At 43.5% G+C, this 26,977-nt stretch overlaps 1 protein-coding gene across 1 annotated transcript in view; it reads left to right on the forward strand.

Moving 5' to 3' along the window:
* The first annotated feature begins 7,889 nt into the window (after positions 1-7,889).
* The window catches only part of LOC126236813 (unconventional myosin-XV), a 498,803-nt gene continuing 479,715 nt past the window's right edge, over positions 7,890-26,977 (forward strand). Inside the window, exon 1 of the mRNA XM_049946408.1 lies at positions 7,890-8,592. Coding sequence (XP_049802365.1) covers positions 8,011-8,592 — 582 coding nt within the window. The 5' untranslated portion in view covers positions 7,890-8,010. The remainder of the gene's footprint in view (positions 8,593-26,977) is intronic.

A 26,977-nucleotide genomic window follows, 5' to 3' on the forward strand; every position in this document is an offset into this window, starting at 1 on the left:
CCCTTTACCCACAGCACGGTGATTTTCTTGTCACAACGCTGTACTTCCACAATACCGTCTCTAATCTGGTAACCAAGTAATTGCTAGTATTATTGACGACATCACTGCCTATGAGCAGCAATGTTGACAGCGAGTGTGTCAGAGTAATGTTTGTACCAGTATCTAAGCTTTCAGCATGTGTTGTCTTGAAAGACCAAGAACGATATGCTCAGACTAAAAAGAGCGTAAGGTTGGGATGCAGTCTTTCGCTCGTACTGTTCAAAAAAATGGTTCAAATGGCTCTGAGCACTATGGGACGTAACATCTATGGGCATCAGTCCCCTAGAACTTAGAACTACTTAAACCTAACTAAGCTAAGGACATCACACAACACCCAGTCATCACGAGGCAGAGAAAATCCCTGACCCCGCCGGGAATCGAACCCGGGACGTCCTGTTCAATCTGTATCGCGAAGAAGTAGTAGCAGAAACAAAAGAAAGGTTCAAGAGTAGGATTAAAGTTCAAAAAATGTTCAAATGTGTGTGAAATCTTATGGCACTTAACTGCTAAGGTCATCAGTCCCTAAGCTTACACACTACGTAACCTAAGTTATCCTAAGGATAAACACACACACCCATGCCCGAGGGAGGCCTCGAACTTACGCCGGGACCAGCCGCACAGTCTATGACTGAAGCTCCTTAGATCGCTCGGAGATTAAAATTCACGATGAAATGATTAATAAGATTCACTGATGACATTGGCATTCTGAATGAAAATGAAGAAGAATTACAGGATGTGTTGAACGGAATGAACAGTATAATGAGTACATAATATGCTTTGAGAGAAAATCGAAGAACGAGGAAAGTAATGAGAAATAGCAGAAATAAGGACATCGAGAAACTTAACACCGAAATTGATGACTACGAAGTAGACGAAGTTATGGAATTCTGTTACCTTGGAATCAAAATAATCCGTGATAGACAAAGCAAGGACATAGAAAGGAGACTAGGACATGCAAAGAGGGCATCCTGGCCAAAAGAAGTCTACAAAGAATTTTCTGTGAATGTACGTTTGGAGCTCAGTATTGTATGTACCGAATCATGGACTGTGGAAAAACTGGAACGGATGTGCTGCTACAGAAGAGTGTTAAAAATCAGACGGACTGATAAAGTAAAGAAAGAAGAGTTTCTCGGCAGAATCGGCGAAGAAAGGTAAATATGAAAAAATGGTAAGAAGAAGGAACAGGTTGGGAGGACATGTGTTTAGACATCTGGGAATAGCTTTCTAGGTCCTAGAGCAGTGGCTCCCAAACTTTCTAAGACCATTACCCTGAGTGCAATCAGATATTAGCTACGTAGTACCCTCAGCCTTACGCCCACAATCGCTAACATTAATGCCTAACTAAACTTAAGAATGAAAAAGAACTATTTTTGGACACTTATTTTTAAGCTGACGAAAGATAAAAGATGTTTACTTTTTGTAGACTTTTATTGAACCGCAAACTAGTAAGTCAATTAGAACCGATATTGTCTACTTGTTTCAACCTTTACTTATAAAATAATTACGCAGGTTTCAATGTATCACGAGTGCTGCCCCCAACTCCTTCTAAGAAAAGAAAGCTAACTCTACATCTTGAGGGTAGACACGTGTTACAAAACAAGCTTTCTCCGCGTAACTCCTCTATCTAGCAAGACTTCCTTCACCCACACCTTGTACCCACAACCAAGTTAAAATGTGTGCACTATATGTACTGTTTGTAAATCACATGATTGCTGGACTCCTTACTTCTCATCTGGAAGATTTCAAACAACCAATGTTTTGGCTCTGACCACTACCACTATTAATGATAACAATAATAATAATAGCAATCATGCTATTTAGGTCCTGAATCAATGTCCAGGGTGTATCAAAAAGAATCATCAGATTTTAAAAAATCGTAACTAATATGTTATTTGAGATATTTGCGTGAACAAAAGTACTGTTGGAAAGAGCAAACTCTCGAGTTTTACATGGTTCCCGCTGGGTAGCGGTAGTGTGCACCCACTTCAGTTCTAGTAAAAATGGTGTCGGAACAACAGAAAGCGTTTTATGTCCAATATTTTGCGCAGTGCGTGTAAGTAATAACTGTTCAGCGTGACTTTGGTACTAGGTATGGTGTGGATCCTCCTATAGCACACAGCATTACACGATGGCATGAACGACTCCTAGAAACAGGTTGTTTGTGTAAAGGCAAGTCGCCGGGCTGTCCCCGAGTGCCTGACACAGACGTCGAACGCATCCACCATAGTTTCAGAACGATGCCGTGCATCTCAAGGGGGGCATATTGAACGCCTATACAAGGTATGTAAAAAACCTTTCTAGTTTTCCGTTCATCAAAAAACAAAATTCATTGTGTATGTTTTATCAGTTTTTGAAATGTAGACGTACCAAATCGGGTGATTTTTTTTATACGCCCTGTAATAGCTAATCCACAGTTACTGTTGGGTTGTGCTGTCAATTACTGCGTTTATCTGTTACGAGTCGGTATGCATGCGACAGCATGTGCACCTATGTTCCAAAACTCATAAAAGCTGGATTTTCCGGTGCTCATACCGCTGGTTCTATTGGTGGTAGAAAGGTAGGGTCAAGGCTTTTGGGTAGCCCTTGGGCTATACCCAACAGCCCTTGGGCTATACCCAACAGAGGGATCGCGTTAGTGTCACTATCCTACAGTACAAGGTCAAAATATGAATGTTCACACTTCCTCCTGCTTAGACAATAGGAGCAAATCGGTTGGCTCTTTCTGCATTTGATGTGGTCTACAGTGATGGGACTTACGGAGGCACAATTACTCGTAGTTCATGGGCGGGTCCTCGGAAAACAGCAAAAAGATTTTTTTACTACATTTTTGCCGTCACCAGCGGACCAAAACGCAGCCGATGAGTCCAAGACTGCTATGCAAAGCAAATGGCTGAAATTTTTACCATATATTCCTAAGATCCCGATCTCAAATAGCTTTGAAAATTTTCGTGATATCTTAATTCGTTCTAAGATTCAGAGGTTCAAAGTTATTGTACTTCTACACGTAAAATCCCACATGAGGCAAAATCCAAATATTAAATAACTGCATAATATTGCTCAAATTTTAACGGTGTTTGTTCTAGGCATTTACCTAGAAGATCCGTCTCCCCGTTTTCAAAAATCTTTATCCGTTATCGAGAAACATCCGAAAAAAGTATTTTTGGGTACGAAAAGCCAGCCGCGGATTCCGAGACGGCTATGCACATCAAAGACGTAATTTTTACAGTGTACTCCTTAGATCCAGATCTCGAACAAGACTGAAAATTGTCTTGCTATCTTTACCCGTTTCCGAGATACAGTCGTTCAAAGTTACCCTCATTTATCAAGTGGGAACCGCATGTTGTAGTACCGAAGCACATGCAAAATTTTTTGCATGGAAAATCCGGTTTGAGGTGTAAAATTAGTTTTGTAGTATTTCAATTTCTTATTAGTAAAGTATTTTTTACAGGCCAATACTTTTTTTTCGTATGAGTTACATGCGCTGCTGCAGCAGTGAAAATAAAGTAACCAGCGGAAAAGTGCGCCTATCGGGGCACCAAAAAAAAAAAATGAGAATGTATTCCTGTTTATTTGAAAGACTCTGACTGAAAAGTGGAGACCAGCTACCTCATTCTACCTCCCTTAGCAATTTAAAAATTTTCCCAAAACTTTTTGCATGCGAACATATTCGCGCTTTTTTATACAGGGAAAGAAGAAGAGAGTGGCAATGTGAAAGAGACGGAAATGTAAAAGATACTGGAAGATAGTAGACAGTAGGATTGATGACCTCAGCAGTTAAGTCCCATAGTGTTCAGAGCCACTAGACAGTAGTTGTGTTTTAAAAAGAGCGGAGACAATGGCAGTGTGAGAGAAAGAGAAGGAGACAGTGGCAGTGGAACGTAGTTGACAGTGACAGAACAGTACTAGTAAAAGAGTAAGGGAGACAGTGCTGGGGGAGGGGGGGAGGAATCAAGAGAAAATGAAACTGGGAGAGAGCCAGTGACAATGAAAGACAGATAATATGATGATGAGAATGAGGAAGAGAGAGAGAGAGAGAGAGAATGATAGTGAAAAGAGGCAGCAGCAGTAAGGAGGAAGGAACGAGATATTGGCAACAAAAAAGGGCAAGTGGGCGACAGTTGACCGTGACAGGAGGAGACTGTGGTAGTAGGACAGAAACGAAGGGGACTGTGGCTGTGACACAGGGGACAGTGATAGAGAGACACAAAGAGATAATGACAGTGAGTTGGGCTGAATGAGTGAGTGAGAAAAGGAAACTGGCAGTGGATGGGTATGAGCAACTTACAAATTGTTCAAATGGCTGTAAGCACTGTGGGACTTAACATCTGAAGTCATCAGTCCCCTAGACTTACAACTACTTACACCTAACTAACCTAAGGACATCACACACATCCATGCCCTAAGCAGGATTCGAACCTGCGACCGTAGCAGCAGCGCGGTTCCAGACTGAAGCGTCTAGAACCGCTCGGCCACTGCGGCCGGCAGCAACTTACAGCGATGAATTACACGCTGTGAGTTACAGTTAGGACTTCGAGGTGAGTTGCATGTTAAAAAAAGCGCGAATATGTTTGTATGCCAAAATATTTGGGAAAACTTTTGAAGGTGCTGAGGAAGGTAGAATGAGGCAGGTGGTACCCAACTTTTCAATTAGAGTCTTTTAAATAAACAGGAACCATTCGAATTTTGTTGCTCTACAGTACGAGCATTTATCCGCTTGGTTGAATAATGAAGCAATATCTGTTCCTTTGCACGAATCTGTTCCTTTGCACGAACTACGTACAACTCGGAGAAGGGATTTTCATGAGACATTTAAGTATATGTGACGTATCTGTTTTTAATTGTACTGTCATAGATCCACGGTACAAAGTACAAAATGTGTATGTATGGGTGGATTAAATGAGGAATGTGATGTTCATACATTCGTTTACAAGCTATTACCTCCATTACATTGTGTCACGCGTTAATGCTAGCATTCTAAAAAAAAATGTAAATACTGGTTATGTTATGTTATGTTAACCGGGGACCTAGAAACGACGGAGAGGCTCCGTCCCCGCCGCAGCCGCAGTGGTCCGCAACCCCACGACGACTACCGCAGTTCCGCCGCTCCTCATCGAACCCAGGGTTATTGTGCGGTTCGGCCCCCCGGTGGACCCCCCCCCTACCCCCCACCACCCCCACCCCCAGGGAACGTCTCACACCAGACGAGTGAACCCCTATGTTTGCGTGGTAGAGTAATGGTGGTGTACGCGTACGTTGAGAACTTGTTTGCACAGCAATCGTCGACATAGTGTAGCTGAGGCGGAATAAGGGAAACCAGCCCGCATTCGCCGAGGCAGATGGAAAACCGCCTAAAAACCAACCACGGACTGGCAGGCTCACCGGACCTCGACACAAGTCCGCCGGGCGGATTCGTGCCGGGGAACGGCGCTCCTTCCCGCCCGGATAAATACTGTTTACTCACAAAACTGTGGGCATAGTAATGATATTTCAAAGACAATTTAATTTCGTAATCGAAAGACGGTTGAATTTCTTTGTTTTTGCGCCTTAGATTATTTCATTTTACCGCCAAATTGGGATCCTCTTTGTTAGAGGGCGAAACTATAGAGGAAAAAATGAGATTGAAATTAATCCAACATATAACTGAGGACGTAGGGTGCAAGTACTCTTCTGACAATGAGACGAAGAGGTTGGCACAGGAGAGAGTTCGTGGTGGGCCGCATCAAAGCAGTCAGAGAACTGATGACTCAAAAGAATATAGCAGTGAGCTCCGCTGTAAAGTACCGAGGCTTGGGGAAGGAATAGGAAATGTTGAGGAGTAGGCGCCGAAAAGACGTTAGCGTAGGCTCAAATAGCTCTGAGCACTATGGGACTTAACTTCTAAGGTCATCAGTCCCCTTGAACTTAGAAGTACTTAAACCTAACCAACCTAAGGACATGACACACATCCATGCCCGAGGCAGGTTTCGAACCTGCGACCGTAGCGGTCGCGCGGTTCCAGACTGTAGCGCCTAGAACCGCTCGGCCACCCAGGCCGGCAAAGCGTAGGATGGAGTCCCGCAAAATGCTGGCTGCGCGGCCGGTGTCGGCGTGAGAGAAAGAAAGAGGCCGCGCGCGATCGCGTATTCCGGGCGAGCGGCGGCGCGGTATGTGGCGCGGCTGGGCGCAGCCGGAGCGCCTGAGAGCAGGAAGCCCGGCCGGTGGCTGTGGCTGGCGGCTGGTGGCTGGCCGCCCGGCCGCCCGCTCCGCGCAGACACGCCAGTCCGCCTCGCGCCGCCGCCACGGCAGGGTCAGCTGCGCGCGCTCGCCGCTCACTCCGCCGCTGCACCCACGCCCCCGCTGTAGCCCGCACACCGTACAGGTTCCTGGCGTCTTTCCCGTACCTCTGACAGCCGGTGTCGCGACTGCTCCGGCCGACACCGTCAATCGGGTGTCGACGGCCGTGCCCGTCTTCCCGAACGACAACACGCTTCTCTGTGCACCTCCTGCAGGGTTCTGGTCGTTTGTGATTCGTGTGGGAGGGCGCGTCCGCCGGAAAAGAACAGCTGGTGGTCGGGGAGCGTCGGCGCGGACTCCCGGAAGTGGCGGCTGCGCACACGTCGGCTGCCTGCGGGAGAAAGTCGGTGAGCGGCGACCCGACCAGCGGGATCTCTGGCGCTGTCTGCGCAGCAAGAACGAGGAGGCGGCCCGCTGTGCTGTTCCGTTCTTGCACCTGCAGCCTCACCGCTGCGGAAAACCCACCCTCCGTTCTGTGCTGCAGTCAGTTCCCTGAAGATCTGTGCGTCTTCAGTGTTCAGTAACTACGTCCCGAGAAGCAGTGTTCCGTGTTTTCGCAGTGCTGGTTCCCTACCGCGATGAATGTGCGTGATATGTAGAACTTATTTGTCGCCGTCATACTTCGATGTTGATCTTTCGGACAGCGCTAAACCGCTGTTGAGTAATATAGCTTTCTTGTCTAGATGCATACCTGTTTCAGTCTGAACTTGTCTGTAAGGAGCTGAAGCCGACTTCCACGCCGTGTTACAATGGACTGACATTGCCCAGTGCGGAAAGTTCATCAGTTACAGATGCATTTTAGAAGGAGGAAGTACGATTTGGATTATACCTGTATACATCGAGTGACTGGAACAGTAATATTTACCTAACCGTCATTAGTAGAAATTTAGAAGTGAAAATAAAACTAAAATTTGAAAACATTTATCTGTCTCGAACTAATTCATTTTTCCACTGCAATGTCAGTAAAATCTCTGTGAAACAAGAAGGAAATATGATGACCAGACACTTGCTCAGTTCGACAGAGATCATTTTAGTGTAAACTGAGTGACTGAAAAGGAGACCTGACTCGCATCGGTGGAAGCTGGAAGTAGTGCGTCAGTGTCCGGTGCCATCCAGCCCACGGGTGTAGCGTCTCCGACGTGCGAGAGGTGTAACCGGAGCCGTGGGAAGCGAATGCGCCGGTAGGCGACGATGGAAGGCGCGGGAGAGTCCGGCCCCGGCGGCGGCGCCACGGAGCCCTTCCTCAGGCTGCGCAACCGCTCCACGTCGTGGTCGGGCGAGTCGCCGCTCTACAGCAACGAGCAGTTCCTCAGCGTGCTGGCGGGCAGCTCGGCGCCCTGCTGCCCGCACGGAGTGCCCATCCGCAAGCCCGGCGACGCCGCCGACCAGAGCTACGCCGTGCCGCAGCCCTCGGCCCACTGCTGCGCGCACGTGCACCGCGACTGCCACCGCCACCGTCACCACCACCATCACCACCACAATCAACGCGGCTCGGAGACCGCTACCGTCGAGGCAGAGAAGGTCCGAAAGTGCTCGTGCGCGTCGCAGCCCGGAAGCGCCGCAGCGACACAGCTGACTGTCGGCGAGGATGTCGTTACCGCCCCGGCTCGCGTGTCTTCGTCCTCCTCGGACGCCACACCGGTCGTCAGACACACGACTATTATCCGGTCCGGATCCTCGGCGAGGCCCGGTTCCGAAATGCCGACCCGCCGAAGATCGAGATCGTCCAGTCGCGGCGGTTCCGTCGAGGACCTGCCGGCTGTCGTACTCGAGGCGAGCCCGGACGGCAGAGGTCCGTCCTACAGCCACCAGCAAGTGGCCAGGTCTCTGTCCGTCGACGATGCGCCGGACGTAATCTACCGCGAGGAAGCTAGCTTCGGCAGGAGGTCTTCGTCTTGCTCCCACAGCCGGATCGTTCTCGAGTCCGACGCCTCAGCTGTAGACAACAACGATCGCCGCAGGGGCAGCAGGACGTCATCGTGTGAAAGAATCGAAACAGTCGTACACTCAAGGCGACAGTCCATGGCGACCGCTCCAGAGGAAAAGCCCACGGTTAGGAGAACTTCCATGTACGGAAATGTGGACGCCGACGGCTCCATCGTCATCTTCCCTCGCACGTCCGAGAAGAGCTTCGAAGCCGAGAGGCCGCCGCCGATCGACGCCAAGGCGCTGGACATGCGCCCCGCCCGGCACGTCTACGCCAACGCCAGGACTCCCCCACGCGCGCTCAAGTCGCCGGCCAGTCTCGCCGAACTCTGCGTCAGAAGGCTCATACGATGCGTGAGTACCTGCAGGCGTTGCCAGAAACACGGCTTGTTTGAAGGCATCTAGCTTACTTAGAACCCGTTTGCTTTCGCCTCGTGTTTTCGGACCGAGCGAGTTGGTCATGTGGCGCGACACTGGACTAGCATTCGGGAAGACGGGCGTTTAAAGTCCTGTCCCGCCATCTCGATTTATGTTTTCTACAGTTTCTCTACATCGCAAATGGCGGAATAGATCCTCTGAAAAGGATTCCGCCGATTACCTTCCCCATTCCAAACTTGTGATCCGTCTCTAATAACATCACCACGGACTAGACGTTAAACCCTAATCTTCCTTCATTTTCTTCTCTTTGGTTGTCTGTGCACTCTTGTAATATATAATAGCCAATAAATTGGAGTAGAAAAGGAAAAACATTCTAAGTGCCCGATCAGACGTTTGTCAGGAGAATGAAAAAAAAGACAGTGTATCTCTGTTTGCAAACGTAAATGATTTGAACCCAAAAATATTGAGAAAGTATAACTGATACCACAGAAGAATATTACTCAGTGCATCACCACAAAAAATAATGAGACGAATTAGGAAATAAATACTTTATATTAAGAACGTTATAAGTGCCATACCAGAGAACTTACTGATTCTATGAGTCAATAAGAAACTTCTTACAAGTTGATTCTTGTAAAGAAGAAAACAGCAACCAGCCACTATTAATAATGCTATTTATTTACACAATTAGCGCCGTCACTGGTTTCCAACCGACTGGATCACAATCAGACGCCTGATTGCGTTTATGTTGCATTTGTTGTTGTTTACAGCAATTGCTTGTTTTTACCAAACAATTAATGTAAACAACAACAAATGTAATATATTTGTGTAATAAATACCATTAATAGTGGTTGGTTTCTGTTTTCTTATTTACAAGGATCAACTTGTATTTTGTACACAGCTACGGACTCAAAAAGTCAGTTTTCGACAAAACAGCAGAAAGATTTTGTTACTAGTGCCATTAATACTGAGGCACTACGTTTTATTGACGATAATACAAGCATAGAAATACAACATTATCTTTTTAACTGGAATAACCGAAGTCAACAAAAAACACTACTCATATCTTTTAAATTTTGGAAATCCAAAGGGAAGCACAACTTGGCAAAAAGAGCTGCGCCATCTGTTAACACACCTATGAAAGACTGTTCATGGTTTGTCATCTAGATCAAGTTTAGGGACTTGTAACAGAGTACCCAAAACAGAATAAATAGCACTGAAAACGCGTTTTGTGAAGAAAGTGACACTTAGAACGTTTTCCATTTCCATTCTTGAGTTAATGAAATACGTGAATCATTCTTTGTTCACTGCCATAACTGATTTAGAACTGTGACAGCTCATCTTCAAATCTCGCAATATGCTTATGAGAAGCTGAAGATGCCCATGATCGTTTATTGTAATTTTTTTAATACTGTTATGCCCTACAGTGAAAGAAATCGTAAATTATCAACATTGGAAATAAACTTGAAGCTTATTGTTATTCACACCGTAAAACACTGTAGAACAATATTTGTGACTGGTAAATATTGTAAAGTCCTAGCATATTTGTTTTCGACGCTCTGTGTACGCAAGTAGCACTAAATTGTGATGCTGAGTTACTGTTCATCGTGTTAGCTGGTTTCTGCTACACTGTCACAAATAATTTATTATAATTAAATTGTTGATTAAGCTGCCATCTCTTTCAACCTAGATATCACGCCTCGTGTAAAAATTTCATATATCCGGTCTGTACGTTCTCTTTATGCTATCTCTTCATGTTCAGACTCGTTGTCAGATCATGATGTTCCTTTTCATACTGAAATGGTGCTCCATTGTTTTTAGCTGGAAAACATTGTAGCTCTGACTGCGAAAGTAGAAAATACTATGAAAAGTGACCTATTTCATATTTTACTGCTACGTGTGTACACAGAGACCCGTAATAAAAACGCTGAGTCGATTTCAGTGCAAATGTCTGTGTTTGAACCTTGAGAATAGAAATGAACTTCAAGTCCACAGTGTTTATCTCTAAAATTGCTTCGTTCTAGGGCACTTTGTCACCGAAAAACATGCAGCAATCGATTAGCGTTGTTTTCTCATAAGTGTGTTACTTCCAACTGAAGATGAAGAATCATTTTATAAAACTGTTAATGGTAATTAAAAAATGCTAAATATTTTAAAAAATTCAGTGGCTAGTAAGTGTAAGGTTATGTTATAATACCCCTAAGGGTAATCTCAACATTTCACCTGTTGGTAACATAGCTAACGCACTCTCCAAGAACGTAAGCACTTCGTTTAACCGTCGTTTCAATGACAGAGAAGATGAATTCATATAATCATTACTCCTACGCACTGTCTCAAATATAGCCATCATTTTTACCACAGTTTTCATGTCTCGTTGACATCCAGATCAAAATGTAAAGCTCTCTCTCAGGTATCCATCTAATCTGTACACAGCATGCCAGCTATGGACGGTACAGAACGTACTAGTATCGTTTTTACCCTGTCCTATCAAATTTGCGATAAGACTGCCAAAAGCACATTGACTAAGTCCGATTTAGATATCACTCTCGTCATCATTACAGAAGATGTAAATAAGACATAGTTTTACGCTTCTGGACACAATTCATATTTGTCAAGGCAGAACAAAATGGTTCAAATGGCTCTGAGCACAATGGGACTCAACTGCTGAGGTCATAAGTCCCCTAGAACTTAGAACTACTTAAACCTAACTAACCTAAGGACAACACACACATCCATGCCCGAGGCAGGATTCGAACCTGCGACCGTAGCGGTCGCGCGGTTCCAGACTGTAGCGCCAGAACCGCTCGGCCACCAGAGGCCGGCCAAGGCAGAACAACAGCGATAGTTAATTTATAGGAACTTTATTCACAGGCACAAACACATTTGATTTATCTAGCAAAGGTAGTCAATCTGACAGTGTAGGTTATCGACGTATTCTTTCCGCAATACGGCAAGTAACGAAACTGCACCGGTGTCAGCTTGTGGACGTCGTACCGCGGATCAAGGTTCCTTCTTGTTCTGTTTACGGTCATATCGTGAGAAGAATGACTGCTTACAGATTTTCCCTGTACATGAGACATGTCTATTCTAGTATCTGCCAGCTGTGATTTTTCAGCACCCTTCCGCCAGTTTAACCATCATTATTCATTTGCGCTGCCATTCTTTGTATATGCCCGTTACCCATTGTTATTTTGACCCTGATCGGAATCCAGCATATTAGAGTATAGGTGGTACAAGTGCTTTCTTTGTAAACAGTCGTTCTCGTAGACGAGCAGCAAATTCCAAAAATCGCACCAATGAACAGAAACCCACCACATTCTTTACCTACAGTTCGGCGTATGCGATTATTCCACTTTGATTCCCAACGAATTGTTGCCAGACTGATTGAGAATGAGAGGGGATGTGTCAAGTTTAAGTGGTACGACGGCCCAATTGGCAGAAAGCTGCACGCGAAAGACAGGGACAACATAGAATTTCGGCTGATTGCGGATATGAGTACGTTCACCCAGTTTGGTCATTTACGTCTCGATTGCAGTATGGAAGGCGACAGTGCAGGAGGTTCTCTTTCGAACTGCACAAAGCAGGTGTTAACAATCTGAGGTGCTTTTAGTCAGTCCCTCAACACACACCGTACCACCGAGAATGTTTCATCACCAGTGGCCGAAGCTGTAATGGAGAGGTATTTTCATGTAGCTGGGTCACATCCTGTCAGAATGTGGTTACAGATAAATGTCCTCGTGCGAGGAATTTTGTTCTAAACAACTGCGATAAATATTCATCTTGAGGTTGAAGCACACTCTTCTGTCCGTGTTTGCTTACACCATTAGTTCAGGGTATTTTCCAGACTCATTAAAATAAGCCATTGTTACGCCCCTCTGCAAGAAATGTATCAGTAATTACGAGCCAGGCTCACTTCGTACGTCATCTTCCAAACTTTTGAGAAGCTAATGTACTCCAGAGATGCCACTCACCTGAGTAGTAATACATCCTTAGTCATAATTTGGAATTCAAATGGGGTGATCTACTGAGGAAGGTGTATACTTTCACTGAGCACATAATGAAAATTTTAAATAATGAAACGTCACCAGTTGAGATCTTCGGTGACATACTGTGTCATTCATAAATCCTATTAAGGAAATAAAGTTTTTAGGAATACATGATTCACCACATAATTTGTTTAGTTCCTATTTAAGAAACAGGACACAGTAAGTTACACCCTGTAGGATGTATGAGTTCTATAAACAGTGTCACCATATCACCTTCGTGGGGAGAAATCACAGTTGGTGTTCCACACGGTTCGATCATGGGTCCATTACTGTTTTTGTATTATTTTAATGATCTGTTATTGTATTTTAATCAAATGGCTCTGAGCACTATGGGACTTAACTTCTGAGGTCATCAGTCCCCTAGAACTTAGAACTACTCAAACTTAGCTAACCTAAGGACATCACACACATCCATGCCCGAGGCAGTAGCGCCTAGAACCGCTCGGCCGTATTTTAATCAGGAGGCATAATTAATCCTTTTTGCAGATGATAGAAGCATTTTTGACAAGCTGGTGAAAGAAGCATCCGCAAAGGAAAACATGATGTTTTCGGTTAATTTATTTATTGGTTTTGCACAAATGGACCAGCTATAATCTTTGAAAAAACATAGATCATCTTGTTTTGTACTGTTAAAAGTACCCCACCTACTTTGAATGTAGTTTTCCAAGAAAATCTAATAACCAGAGTTTTTGAGTGATCAAATTGATGAAACCTTGAATTAGGGAAAAACAGGTGGATGATAAGCTAAAACATTTACTTTGAACTACTTCTTCTATAAAAATAATCATCAACTTTTGTGATTTAGAAATAAATAAATTAACATATTTTGCATATTTTCATTGTCTGATGTGCTACGGGATAACATTCTGAGGTAACTCTTCATGTAGACAAAAATTATTCGTTGCACAAAAGAAAAAAATTAGAATTATATATGGCGTTCACACAAGTGCACTACATTTTGGAGGCATCTGTTTGAACAAGTGAGAATATTAACCACAGCCTTGCTGTACATTTATTAAATCGTGCAATTCGCTGTTATCAATTCAATGCAGTCCTAGAGTAATAGCAGTGTTCACCAATACAATACTAGACGGAAAAATGATCTTCACTTACTTCTAATCTAACCGTAGCGCAGAAAGTAGTGCAATATTCAACTATACAACTACACAGAGTGTCCGAGGAAGAATGATCAATATTCAGAGATATGACAGGAATTATCATTCGAGCAAATATGGATTCTAAAACGCATATTTTAAGAGCTATGATCACTTCCACATGTTCAATACTATGAAACAAAAGTGTTCTACTCCAAGCTCTTTGCTTTCCATATCTTGAGAGGTGGTAGTGTGAAATAAAACAAGGAAAGATGTTTCAGTAAACACGTGCTCTAAAGTGCATAACTTAAGATCTATGAGCACTTGTTAATCTTAGCTACTGTGAAACACTTCCCTTCTACTGAACATGCTCATAAGGTATGCATTTTGGACTCCCTTTAACTCCACATTTTTTTTCTTGATTTGGTCCATACTACCTCCACCCAAAACATGTAAAGCAAAGAGCTTGTAGTAGAAGAGATTTGTTCCACAGTATCGAAGATGAAGTGATCACAGCTCATAAGGTATGCATTCTACATCTTAGGTTTAATATACTTTTTTGCTTCGAATGATCGAACCTGTGATATCCCTAAATACTGATCATTCCTCCTGGGACATTCTGTATTTGATATGTGAAAGAAGGGCTAACCAACGAAGCTGTAGCCGGATACAGTACGACTGATGACCGGTGCTGTAGCAAGCGTAGCCAATGCAGCGAAATTGAAGAGGTAAAACGTTGCAACGATACGGTCAGCATCGACGAGTGTAGTGTGTTGAGTTCCTACGTAAGTCGAGTATGTTTGCGCAGCGTTTCCTGGCACGCGTGCAGTTTTGCCTGGAGTCAGCTATATGCTCCGAAAAGGTAACAGATAACGGAGAATCGGAGAAGAACCGCTGCGTTTCACAAACGTGCACTAACGTCTCGCTCCCAATGTTCTAATGCGGAAGTAGTGTGTAGGTGTGTGTGTGTGTGTGTGTGTGTGTGTGTGTGTGTGTGTGTGTGTGTGTGTGTGTGTGTGTGTGGAGGGTGGGGGGGTGTCACCCTAGATATTAAGCTGGAGAAATGGTAGTCATAAGCTGTACTACTGCTTGTTAATGCGTTAAGTAAAGCAAGAATCAAGTAGATGGTAGGTTCCATTGGCACAGTGCTTTGTGAGGCCCTGCTGGAAGTGTTGTTGCACCTTGGACTTGGACATGGCACCGAGTTTAATATAACTGTTATAAGGGGAATGCCCTGTTTAACATGCAGTCCAAATGAAGATGTAGTTTGTTTATTTTCACATACACAAAGCATAATAAGAGATGAAATTTACTTCTGATATCACAAAATATGTCCTACGAGCAATCGAGAATGATAGTCAAAAAGTCTGAATTATTTATCTGGCACTTATCCATTCGGGTTATGACTTATTGCGAAATGCACTGCTAGCAAGCAGCACAGAAGTGAATCGATTGCTAACTCAGAATAAGTGCGAAGTTTTGAGCGTTATGTCTTATAACAGATGATCAATTTTAGTCTCTGTAGTCACGAAGTAGCTGCCTAGTGCAGCGAAAGTTACGAGTTTCGGTACTAACTGGAACACTGGAGAGTGTTGCAAAAGTGAAGACTGTCCTTCATAGTTGCATAAAATAATGGTAGAAATTATCGTTCGTGAATGTGTGTGTGTGTGTGTGTGTGTGTGTGTGTCTTTGTATTACTAAGCAGATAAAGCGGTGCGCACTTCTTGTTGCAGGTTGCCTATCTAAGGGCTTCCAGGGGCAACAGAAATGTGATTTTCAGTATTTCGTACAATTATTGACGGAATAAAAACATTCAAAAGTCTGTAATAATCTACTCATTAAGAGATGGGATTTTACGTTAAAGGCTTACACAATAAGCCCAGTATTAAAGTTGAAAACCGTTTAATGTCTTGAAGTAGCGTAACTCTCAGCGCGCAAATTACCCAGACTGTATTCATCCATTATTTGAGAATGAGATCACTTAGCGACTTCCAACAAACTCTTACGCATTATATCAAGCCTTCACAAACCCTCTTCAAGCTGACATCCCCCAAAAAACAATGAAAAGAGAAAAATTATCGCTCACTACATTTCCGTTATTAATGCAGGAAAACTTCAGTATCAGGCACGATGTTTTGATTTATTACTTCTTTATTACTTTATTCGCAACACATTCTGCAGGCAGTATCCACATATACCACTGAATGTATCTGCACAATTATATCGTTGTACGACTCAAAGTTCAGGAGATGTGGCGTCATAAACTACGAGCTGCGTGAGAAGCTAGCTTTTCTTAAAACGGGGCACAAATTACCCAGACTACATGTACTCATCGAGTGCTTGATAATAGTGCACTTAGCGATTTCTAACAAGTTTCAAACATACTTTTAAACATTTTACACTCTTTTTCATTAGTCTATTGGCGAATAACCCGAAACTAATGAAACCAACATAATTAGTGTTTAACACCATTATCCATAAAGATTTTACATAGTTAACGTCAAATATTCAACACATTAACTGATCTGTAAAGTAGTCAGGCGTCTGAAGCTGCTTTACACATGGGAGCTCGATTCCTTAAAGAATCGGGGGTAACGGTTACCGGTTCTAATACAGTTAGAGAGCAAAAGGGTGGTTTATTGTCTTGCTGGAGGCACCAGTCGCCTGTGGCGTGCTGTAGGCGAGCATACCGTGCAGAGGAGCGGAAAGCATCTCCCTGTACCGTTTTCAAGTGGGCAGACGTATATGGGGTTCCAGACAACGGTATGAAAGAAATCCCCCACAAACAGGGTGCATCGCCTCACATCGATTTAGATGAACTCGTACATAGCCATCAGAGAGAGCCCCACTTACGACATCCGCGATCAGCTGGTGATCAAATGGTATGATGCTGAGCGTGTTGCCCATCTTGTACTTGACTGTTATGCCTCTCTTTCACATGAAATGCCGAAATATTCCAGTCACTGCGACGACAGCACCGTCCCGTTTCTGGAACTGCAGCTACCTCTGATTCAGTTGCTCATGCGTGTACATGTAAGATAGAAGTAACAACGAAAACCGATAAGCTCGACGAGCAGTTTATACGACTATGCAGACAAATGCCAATTATACAAGGAAAAATCCTAGGAAAACCAGTTGACCAGACAGCCCAGTACACCTGAGTAACACCAAATGGGTCAAATGGCTCTGAGCACTATGGGACTTAACATCAATGGTCATCAGTCCCCTAGAACTTAGAACTACTTAAACCTAACTAACCTAAGGTCATCACACACATCCATGCCCGAGGCAGGATTCGAACCTGCGACCGTAGCAGTCGCGCAGCTCCGGACTGAGCGCCTAGAACCGCGAGACCACCGCGGCCGGCTGAGTAACACCGTGCAGACAGTATATTGCTATATACTGCTTTATTGGGAATTAATCCATAATACTTTTTATATTGCACTGCATATCAACATCAAGCTATTAATGACTTCCTACATACTTACTTTCAGACTTATAATAAAATAAGACATAAGTTACACGAAAGTAATAAGATATATTTTCTGGTGTTGTAGCACAATTGGCAGATGTTGGCTTCCATCTGTACTTCTGCATCCAAACCTGAGCATATCACTAGAATCTGAATCCTTTACAACAGTTTTGCAAATAGGATTCATTTGAGGGAAATGCTCCTATCCTGTTTAGATGTTGTGCTACACAACTGTTTCCGGCTGATAGTCGAAAGTTAGCTACTGCTTCCTTCCTCGGTTTATTCGTGAATAGTTCCCAATTTTCTTATGTGTTTTCCCAAAATTTCTCTTTTGATTCACTTGTTAACTCTGGTGTATCGGATTCTATAATTGTTTTGTGAATAAGTTTCTTACGAGTGTCAGATGAAATGAGTTACTGATAGCTTGCATGTGTGCCCCTCTTTCGACCAATAGATGAGCAATCTCGTTCCCATTGAAACACTTTCTTTACTTCTGTCCGTGGTATACATAAGATCTAGTCTTGTTTCATGTACGGCTGTTATTTCTGTGGGGTCGTTCGCTGACATATGGCTCTTCTAGAATCAACCAATATTACGGTTTTTGTAAATAAGATGATTCTTTATATAAGGTTATTAACTGCTACTTACACTGCATTTATTTCAGCGTCAAAGTTCGTTATGTGTTGCCTGACAGGGGAGTCCTGAGAAAATAATTTGCAGTGCACCTCGTATCCAGCTGAGTCATTAATCTGTGATAAAGCCGTATATATTCTAAGCCATTCTTGTTTTGGGTATTTTTCATGCAGTATCTTTATTTCAGTTGCTTTTAGCTTCGTATCTGGAGTTTCCTTCATAGTAATGCTACTTGTCAGTTAGTTTTTTACGCCTATGTAATGCAAAAGGCTAAAAAGTTTTTTGGGGATTCTCTGTAGTTTTATTTATATCTTGGCGGTTGAGTATCTTTTTACATGTATCTATTGGCGTTTCTGTTTTTTAAGGAGCTGGGAGGTGGGGGGGGGGGGGGGATAAATTTCGATTCAGCTTGCAGCCAATGTGATGGGATACATCTTGCATTCTCAGACGAATGACTAGACAAGAACACATGGGCAAAAAAGTTACGGCCGAGTTAACGTTCTTTAATAGACTGTGACGTTTCAATTACTTTTCCAGTTGCTTCGTATCACTACACCTTAGGAAATACTGCATCCAGTCGCAAGTCTCTTTTAAATTTTTTATTGTACCGTTACTAGTTTCGGGCCTGAGCCCATCGTCAGATGGTAGCGTTGATTTCTTTGCAAGTTTTACATTTGTGTCTTCCTTAAAAAAACCTCCTTTACATACTATGCGATAAAGGTTTGATTATTCTTTTTAATCCATACTGATCAATGAAGATTTATTTAGTTGCGAGATGTATTTAGTTCAGTTCATTAATCATTACGAATTGTAAAAGAAAACTCAAACCTCTGTCTTATAATATGTAAGCAGGGCTTTTGAGGAGGAGACAAATGTAAAACTTGCAAAGCAGTCAACGATACCATCTGACAATGGGCTCAGGCCCGAAACTAGTAATGGTACAATAAAACCAATTCAAGGAAACTTGTCACTGGTTGTAGTATTTTCTATGGTGTAACTTAGGAAAACATATGTGGTGTATTCTAAAAAAGTGGTTAAAATAATTCTTCGTACCACTATATAGTTTTCGTTATGTAAGCCGCATCAAAGTAAAGTTAACTCTGTAACGTTTGAGGACCGTTACATTGTTCTCAACCTCAGAAGAGGATAACTCACACTCATTTTCTGATCGAAAGGCTTGTAGACGTTTACAGCGAGTGAGGGTGTTGGATAATCTGATAGGTGGCAACGCACGGGCGCTGTGCAGCTCGCAGCTCGTGAGAAGCGAGCCAGAGGCCAGGGGCCGGGGAACCGGTTTGTGTGGCTTTCTCCAGGGCCCGGCCGGCTGCGATAAACACACCGACCGCCGCGCGCCGCACCTGACGCGAGCACAGCTATGCGGAAGCGGCGAGCTTCTGAAGCCGTATGTAATTCCCACCTACCGCACATTCTGAGGGAAGGAAGTGATCGCCACGGTGCTACGAGCTTCCTGGGTGGAACGTCTGTACCCGTCAGTGTGACCGATGTGACGTTCAAACGAACCAGGTGCCAGCAGCGTTCTTCGATTGTAAAGACGCCAACAGCCGCAGACCGTAGTCAACATCTGGGGATTCACGTAAAGTCCATATGCCAATGGTTGCACTGCGGACGTCACGTTAGAAGCATCGCTGAAACCGTGCCAAGGTACCCTCGTTAACTAAAACTCTGTATTCGACCCTAAGATTGTTCTGTACACTTCATTGCTTCACTAGGCATGTCCTATTGGAGGTGGTACGTCCTTGCCTTTCTCCGACCTTTAAAAAGACTTTCCCAGTCATAGTGGGAGCTACAGTGAAACGTGGAGTTACAACCACGGTGCAACCTGGCATTTCTTAACACTGATTAACATGCCATAGGTGAGAGAAGCGGTAAGAGACAGAAAAATTCAAGATCTAACTGGGGATCGCACCTTCGCCCTTTGGATTACATACTGAACCACCGAACTAGTAGAGAATTATAACCTACTAGAGCGGTTTTCAAGAAGAAAAGCATTTGCACAACTGCCGGCCAGTGTGGCCATGCGGTTCTAGGCGCTACAGTCTGGAACCGCGCGGCCGCTACGGTCGAAGGTTCGAATCCTGCCTCTGGCATGGATGTGTGTGATGTCCTTAGGTTAGTTAGGTTTAAGAAGTTCTAAGTTCTAGGCGACTGATGACCTAAGATGTTGAGTCCCATAGTGCTCAGAGCCATTTGAACCATTTGCACAACTCTATTGTTGAATTTTCAGGACAGAATCTGCACCAAAAGGATTTTTTTTTTCTCAGAAAAAAAGAAATGTCAGCAGTTTCATAGATGCTATGGTAAAGCACTCATCGTTCCAACCGTTGCTTCAGCAACCTCAGAGCCTTCCTAACTTCGCCCTATTGTGTTGAACATACTATGTCAATGACTTCGTACCAGTTCTAGCAGAAAACTGTAAGAGGGTCTCGTAGTTAACGGCCGGCCGGGGTGGCCGAGCGGTTCTAGCCGCTACAGTCTGGAACCGCGCGACCGCTACGGTCGCAGGTTCGAAACCTGCCTCGGGCATGGATGTGTGTGATGTCCTTAGGTTAGTTAGGTTTAAGTAGTTCTAAGTTCTAGGGGACTGATGATCTCAGAAGTTAAGTCCCATAGTGCTCAGAGCCATTTGACCCATTTTCGTAGTTAACGCAGAATAAGAACCACGATACAACATGGTACTTTTCACAAACCTAAAGCATTCCCAGAAGTGAAAATAACAGTAATTGCGATAAAAAATCCTACGATAAATCGGCGATCGAACCGTCATAACACGTCCACGTATGTTACACATGTGGAATAAGACTACGACATTATTGACCTATACACAGTAACTAGTCGATAAGTATTGCGATTTGAGCAGCAATATAAGTGACGATGGACGAAGTAATGAGGATATATTATGCAGACTGGTAATTGCAAGGTAAGCCTTTCTGAAAAAGATAAATTTGTTAACAAATAAATTTATGTATTAGGAATTCTCTTTTGAAGATATTTGCATAGAGTGTAGCCTTGTACAGAAGTGAAATGTGGAAAATAATCAGTTCACACAAGAAAATAACCAGAATGAAAAATGCTCCTATCGTAGCATAAAAAGGCGAATATGTTCTCGACAAAGTTAGGAGTGTAAGAGAAGGGAACTAGCTTTTCGATTTATTTGGCAGCTTCAAAGAGCTTAAGTTCACTGCTCGATGGTCGGAGTGTTGTCACTGTCGCACGTCACGTCACTAGTTGCAGCGGTCGAGATTACAAAATATTATTACTGTTATTATTATTATTTTGCTTGGGCTTACACAAACATACTACCAACAGCTAGCTACAGATATAAAAACATCTATACAAAGAAACCACAATACGAAGAGACTGAACAAAGACTTAAGTTTAGCCACATACGCGTAATGCATATAGCGAAAGAATCTTGGCATGATACCTACTGTATGCAAAATGTATTGGAGAGCATACGCCGGGAGATTAAAGTAATAATGTAATTAGTCAGTTAGGCAGAGTTGCTTGAACACGAATGAAGCTGGAAGTTGCAGAATTACGTCTCCACATTTACTGAGCATGTAATGAGTGAGGGCGACAGCTACCAGTCACAGTCGCAAGTCCTTCACTTAGCAAACAAAGGCCAAAAGCTTAATCTGTTGAACGCCCTTGAAAACAACATACATCTGGCCCACAGTCATGATTGAATATTAATTGGCCAGTCGCTGCTGAATACTTCCCCTCTTCTAAATATTACTTAATCCTCACAATTTTCCGATGCTTCCCACACCGTCTGTTCCATTCTATTTCTCCATTTTTCATTTATTTTACTGTGATTGTTAATGTACTCCATATATTCTGTTGTTATAACTGACAGTTCTGTTTTTTACTCTGTTTCTGTATCACCTTCCATATGTTATATCTCTTCAAAGTTTTCTTCAGTACTCTTGTCTTGTACTAATTTCATTTCATTGAAACTGTTAATTTAATTTTAATTGATTGGTACACAGCCACGTTTTTTCGAGTTTAGTGTCCCTTTATATTTATTTGATATTTAATTTCAAAATTTTAATTGCATTACCACTACGCTGTCAAAAATGACATTTACTCTGTGTTCGTAACTCACTCTTTATGTATAACATCTTTTTCAATATTGTTAATGAATATTATACCTTCTTTGAAGACTGTAGTCAGTTATAGTCTGTTGATGGCCTCTTAAGCGGAAAACCAGTTAACAAAATAAATTAATACTGTAGAAATATGTAATATTGTGCATTTCATTACTAACTCTTAACGTAACTACTGATAGTAGCTGCATCAAATTTCATAAACACACGTTACTATCTCGCATAAAGTCAAAAAGGTCTTTGTGTCTGAGTATCTTCCTGACACGTAAAACTGGGCGCTTTTTGCAAAGAGCGCCTTGATTTTCAAAAGGTCTCGCTGTAGTCCGAAGAAACGACAGGGAGACACAAAGTGGTTTATATCCCATTCTTCTTTCTTCTGACAGTCGCAGAAAGGGTTATCTTGGATGCTAATGCGAAATAAGTGGGAAACAGTTGAGCCATAGTTATTACGCATTAGAAGCTTATAATTTAATTCTCGAAATTGGTACATAATACTGCGACTGCAATCCGTCACCTCCTCTATCCATTTCTAGTCGAATTCCAGTTATCAACTTTTCTTCCACGTTCGAGGTGATTACTTGAATATCGAGCACCAATGTGTCAGGGCGAATAATGGGCCATGCTTAGTAGGGAGATTAGTGTTTAACGTCCTGTAGAGAGGTCATTACGGTCAAATTCATGAACGAAGGCGATTCGCGGAGGCCGAGACATGGACAGGCACTGTACTGTTGCTGGTTACAAGCGACAACTGTGGTACCCACATGTATATGCTTTGCACTTGGAGAAAACATGTATTCTGCAAATTATGCCTCTCGTTCGCTTATGTAGAATTTGTCGCTTGCCACAACCATTAGCGCTGACAACTCGCAACGAATGGAATAAAAAGTCACTAAACGACTCGCCACGATCACGTTCAGTGTTCGTATTGCCTACAACATTCACAGCAGAGCGGTCAGAACACTATTGAACGCTCATTGGCTGTCGGAGAATGTGTGACGTAGGAGCGCAAAACAAGCCAAAACTCGACCCCCATTGTTCGTAACTCCAATAGAGATGGAGCACGAGCTCTGATTGGGACGGAAATCAGCCATGGCCTTTCCGGGGGTCCACTCCACCATTTACGAAAGAAATTTATGTAAAGCACTAGAAACCTAAATTAGGATGACCGGACCGCGACCTGAAGGACCATCCTCTTGTTGTTGTGGTCTTCAGTCCAGAGACCGATTTGATGCAACTCTGCATACTCGTATACGAGTCCAATTGTCCTACCAAGGCGCCACCTCATTCGGTAAAATCCCCTGGTTAAAATAACGTTATTACTTTCACTGACTTAGCTCCGGGAGTGTAATGGTTTCCTTACGTATGTTAACATCCATCGTTTTGGATGTTACTGTAGAATCTGTATTGACGAAAACGATCTACTTTCGTTGTGAAACGATGGGTTTTATTTAAAATCGTTACACATTCATATCCAAAAGGAAAAAAAAACTGTAGTGTAGATTACCTTTCTAGCGACATCCTTCGTATCTATATTATTTTTTGCGGCTGTCACTGTCGCAAGTTAGCAGTGGTTACGAAAAAGGAATAACGGGCAGCAAGTACCAGTATCCTAACGTCACTGAGAAGACCATATCGGCTGCAAATGGAAGAATAAATGACGTTGTTTGCCAGCGTGTCGTACGGTAGGACGGAGTCTGCGTGTACTGGCGTGTCGCCCAAGGCCGTCTTCTCAAGGTCCTGCCTCTTTCTTGTTTATTATTAAGACGGTATGCTGGAACTGGATTACCTTTCGCGTAACAGACAAAGAGGGGCATTCCGGCTTGCGAGCTCCATTTCAACCAGTTCTTGCTTATATTTCGTTGTCACGATCACGGAGTTTCTCTCTTTTGCACCATCGCCTGTAAGTCTGTAAAGACCTTGTCATTTAAGGTAGTCTACCGGACATGTCGGTCAATTGGGGCATTAGTGCATGTGCATGTGCATGTGAAAGTCGCAGTACAAAAAAGGATGTGTGTGACAGAAATAAACTTAAGCTTTTCAGACTGTGTGGTTGACCGAATTAATATTAAGTTTTGTGTCTTTCAATGGTGGACAACTTAAGATAGATTAAGTTATCTTTTTAAATGCATGACCTTCAGCAAGTATCAGTCGCTAGAGTCGAATGTGGCAAACTTGCGAAACATTAACAACTGAAGTAAATGCTGATACATTATGAGATTACATCTTAGTATTCGCTAAAAGACGACAACGTCCGTCTTCTAAATGTTGTTCGGCCCGTCTATATCAACTTGCTGGCATGTAGATAACTGTGAACCACATATGGTCTTAACATACTTGACTTGTGTTGATAAAGGATGTTTGATGTTTTAGATACAGACAAGGGGACGAGTAGATAATAATGAAACAGGCAAATAATACTAATAAATATAGATCCGGAAAGCAATGGTTTCCCCGTTACGGTGTATGCACAACTACGGTCACACCAAAGCTACAATAATGTACAGTCTAAGCCTACGTTAATTTCGAAATTTAAATTACAAAGTTACAAATTGTTCTCATTTGAATTTATCATCCCTCCTGATACCTAAGTACTGGTAAACAGTGTTTCGACAAGTGTTACCAGTCGCGGCTCGCTAACGCCATGGCATTCTGGATCCCCCGACTTGAAGCCATTGGATTTTTTTTTGTGTGGGGATATTTAAAAGCTCTGGTGTATTACAGCCCTATTGATAGTTTCGAAGAACTTCGGGAACGCATTGTGGGTCATTAGCAGTACATACGGATAACTCCTGAGATTTTTGAACGTGTGTGGGCATCGATGAGGAGAAGTGCTGAGACCTCTCTTCACATGAACAGTGGCTGTGCTGAACATTTATTGTAATGTGTTTGTCCTCTAGTGCATATCTGCAATGTGTTGTAAGCTATTCAAGTGCTCAGTCCAATACGTCGTATCGGGGTATCATGGGCTTTCACGCCTATGTTTATCATTGTTCATTTTCCATGACATTTTTATTATAGTTACCATTCATCCCCTGTTAGTCTTTCGTCCGTCATCTGAGTTCTCGTTGCTCCTAGATTAGTAACAAAACGCCTTATCCATAATGTAAAATACGAGTAATAACTTAGTCTGACGGTGCTCAGCTGTTGATAATTAATTGTAGGGCAGACGACGAAACAAATGCATTGCTAGGATAGTGAAAATAAGATTTATTGTATCAAGTAGACAACATATTATACGGCAAATGTATGCCTATATATGTAAGTGGTGTCCACATATATACACACCAAAAAATTTTTGCATCACCCCGGTTCCCAGAACTCCTGAAAACAGACGTTGACTGTGGATATTGTATCACACAGTCCCTTTAACTGTTCAGAAAAGTCACTAAATCCGCCCAAAGACGTGAACAACTATGCATGAGCAGCGCCTAATAGATTGGTGTGGGGGGGGGGGGGGGGTACCGGCAGCTGATCAGTCATTCCACCAGGAAGGAGGTGCACGGCTCGTTTTGTCTATAGTTCAACCGTGCCTAGACGGTCAGTACCGCGGTTCGATCGCGTCCGCTTTGTTACGTTGTGCCAGGAAGGGCTCTCAAGGGAAGTGTCCAGGCGTCTCGGAGTTAACGAAAGCGATGTTGTTCGGACATGGAGGAGATACAGAGAGACAGGAACTGCCGATGACATGCCTCGCTCAGGCTACTACTGTAGTGGATGATCGCTACCTACGGATTATGACTCGGAGGAACCCTGACAGCAGCGTCACCATGTTGAATAATGCTTTTCGTGCAGCCATAGGACAGCGTGTTACGACTCAAACTGTGCGCAATAGGCTACATGATGCGCAACTTCACTCGCGACGTCCATGGCAAGGGTCTATCTTTGCAACCACGCCATCATGCAGCGCGGTACAGATGGGCCCAACAACATGCCGAATGGACCGCTCAGGATTGGCATCACGTCATCTTCACCGATGGGTGTCACATATGTCTTCAACCAGACAATCGTCGGAGACGTGTTTGGAGGCAACCCAGTCAGGCTGAACGCCTTAGACACACTGTCCAGCGAGTGCAGCAAGGTGGAGGTTCCCTGCTGTTTTGGGGTGGTATTATGTGGGGCCGACGTGGTCATGGAAGGCGCCGTCACAGCTGTACGGTACGTGAATGCCATCCTCCGACCGATAGTGCAACCATATCGGCAGCATATCGGCGAGACATTCGTCTTCATGGACGACAATTCGCGTCCCCATCGTGCACATCTTGTGAATGACATCCATCAGGATAACGACAACGCTCGTCTAGAGTGGCCAGCATGTTCTCCAGACATGGATCCTATCGATAATGTCTGGGCTGTTTATGGACCACGTGACCCACCAACCACTTTGAAGGATCTACGCCGAATGGCTGTTGAGGACTGGGACAATCTGGACCAACAGTGCCTTGATGAACTTGTCGATAGTATGCCATGACGAATACAGGCATGCATCACTGCAAGAGGACGTCCTACTGGGTGTTAGCAGTACCGGCGTGAACAGCAATCTGGACCACCACCTCTGAAGGTCTCGCTGTCTCGTGGTAAAATATGCGATGTGTGGTTTTCATGAGCTTATTCCTCATGAAAACCATACATCGCATATTGTACCACCACACAGCGAGACCTACAGAGGTGGTGGTCCAGATTGCTGTACACAAAGGGCGGAAATGATGTTTATTTTTATCTCTATTCCAATTTTCTGTACAGGTTCCGGAACTCTCGGAACCGAGGTGATGCAAAACTTTTTTTGATGTGTGTATGATTAAGGCGAAGACGATCAGTGATCTATTCCGAACGATGCATACCAATATCGAACTCTTACAGGAATCGGCGAAATGCTGCGAATAATGACGATAATGGGCAATGGACACTACATTAGTAGTGTGTGAGTTAAGTTGAAAATTTATGTCTGATGGAAGGCGGGTAGTCCGTGCAGTTGTGATGAACACAGTGTCCGGA

The sequence above is a fragment of the Schistocerca nitens genome, chromosome 2 (genome assembly GCF_023898315.1).
Source record: "Schistocerca nitens isolate TAMUIC-IGC-003100 chromosome 2, iqSchNite1.1, whole genome shotgun sequence".
NCBI lineage: Eukaryota > Metazoa > Arthropoda > Insecta > Orthoptera > Acrididae > Schistocerca > Schistocerca nitens.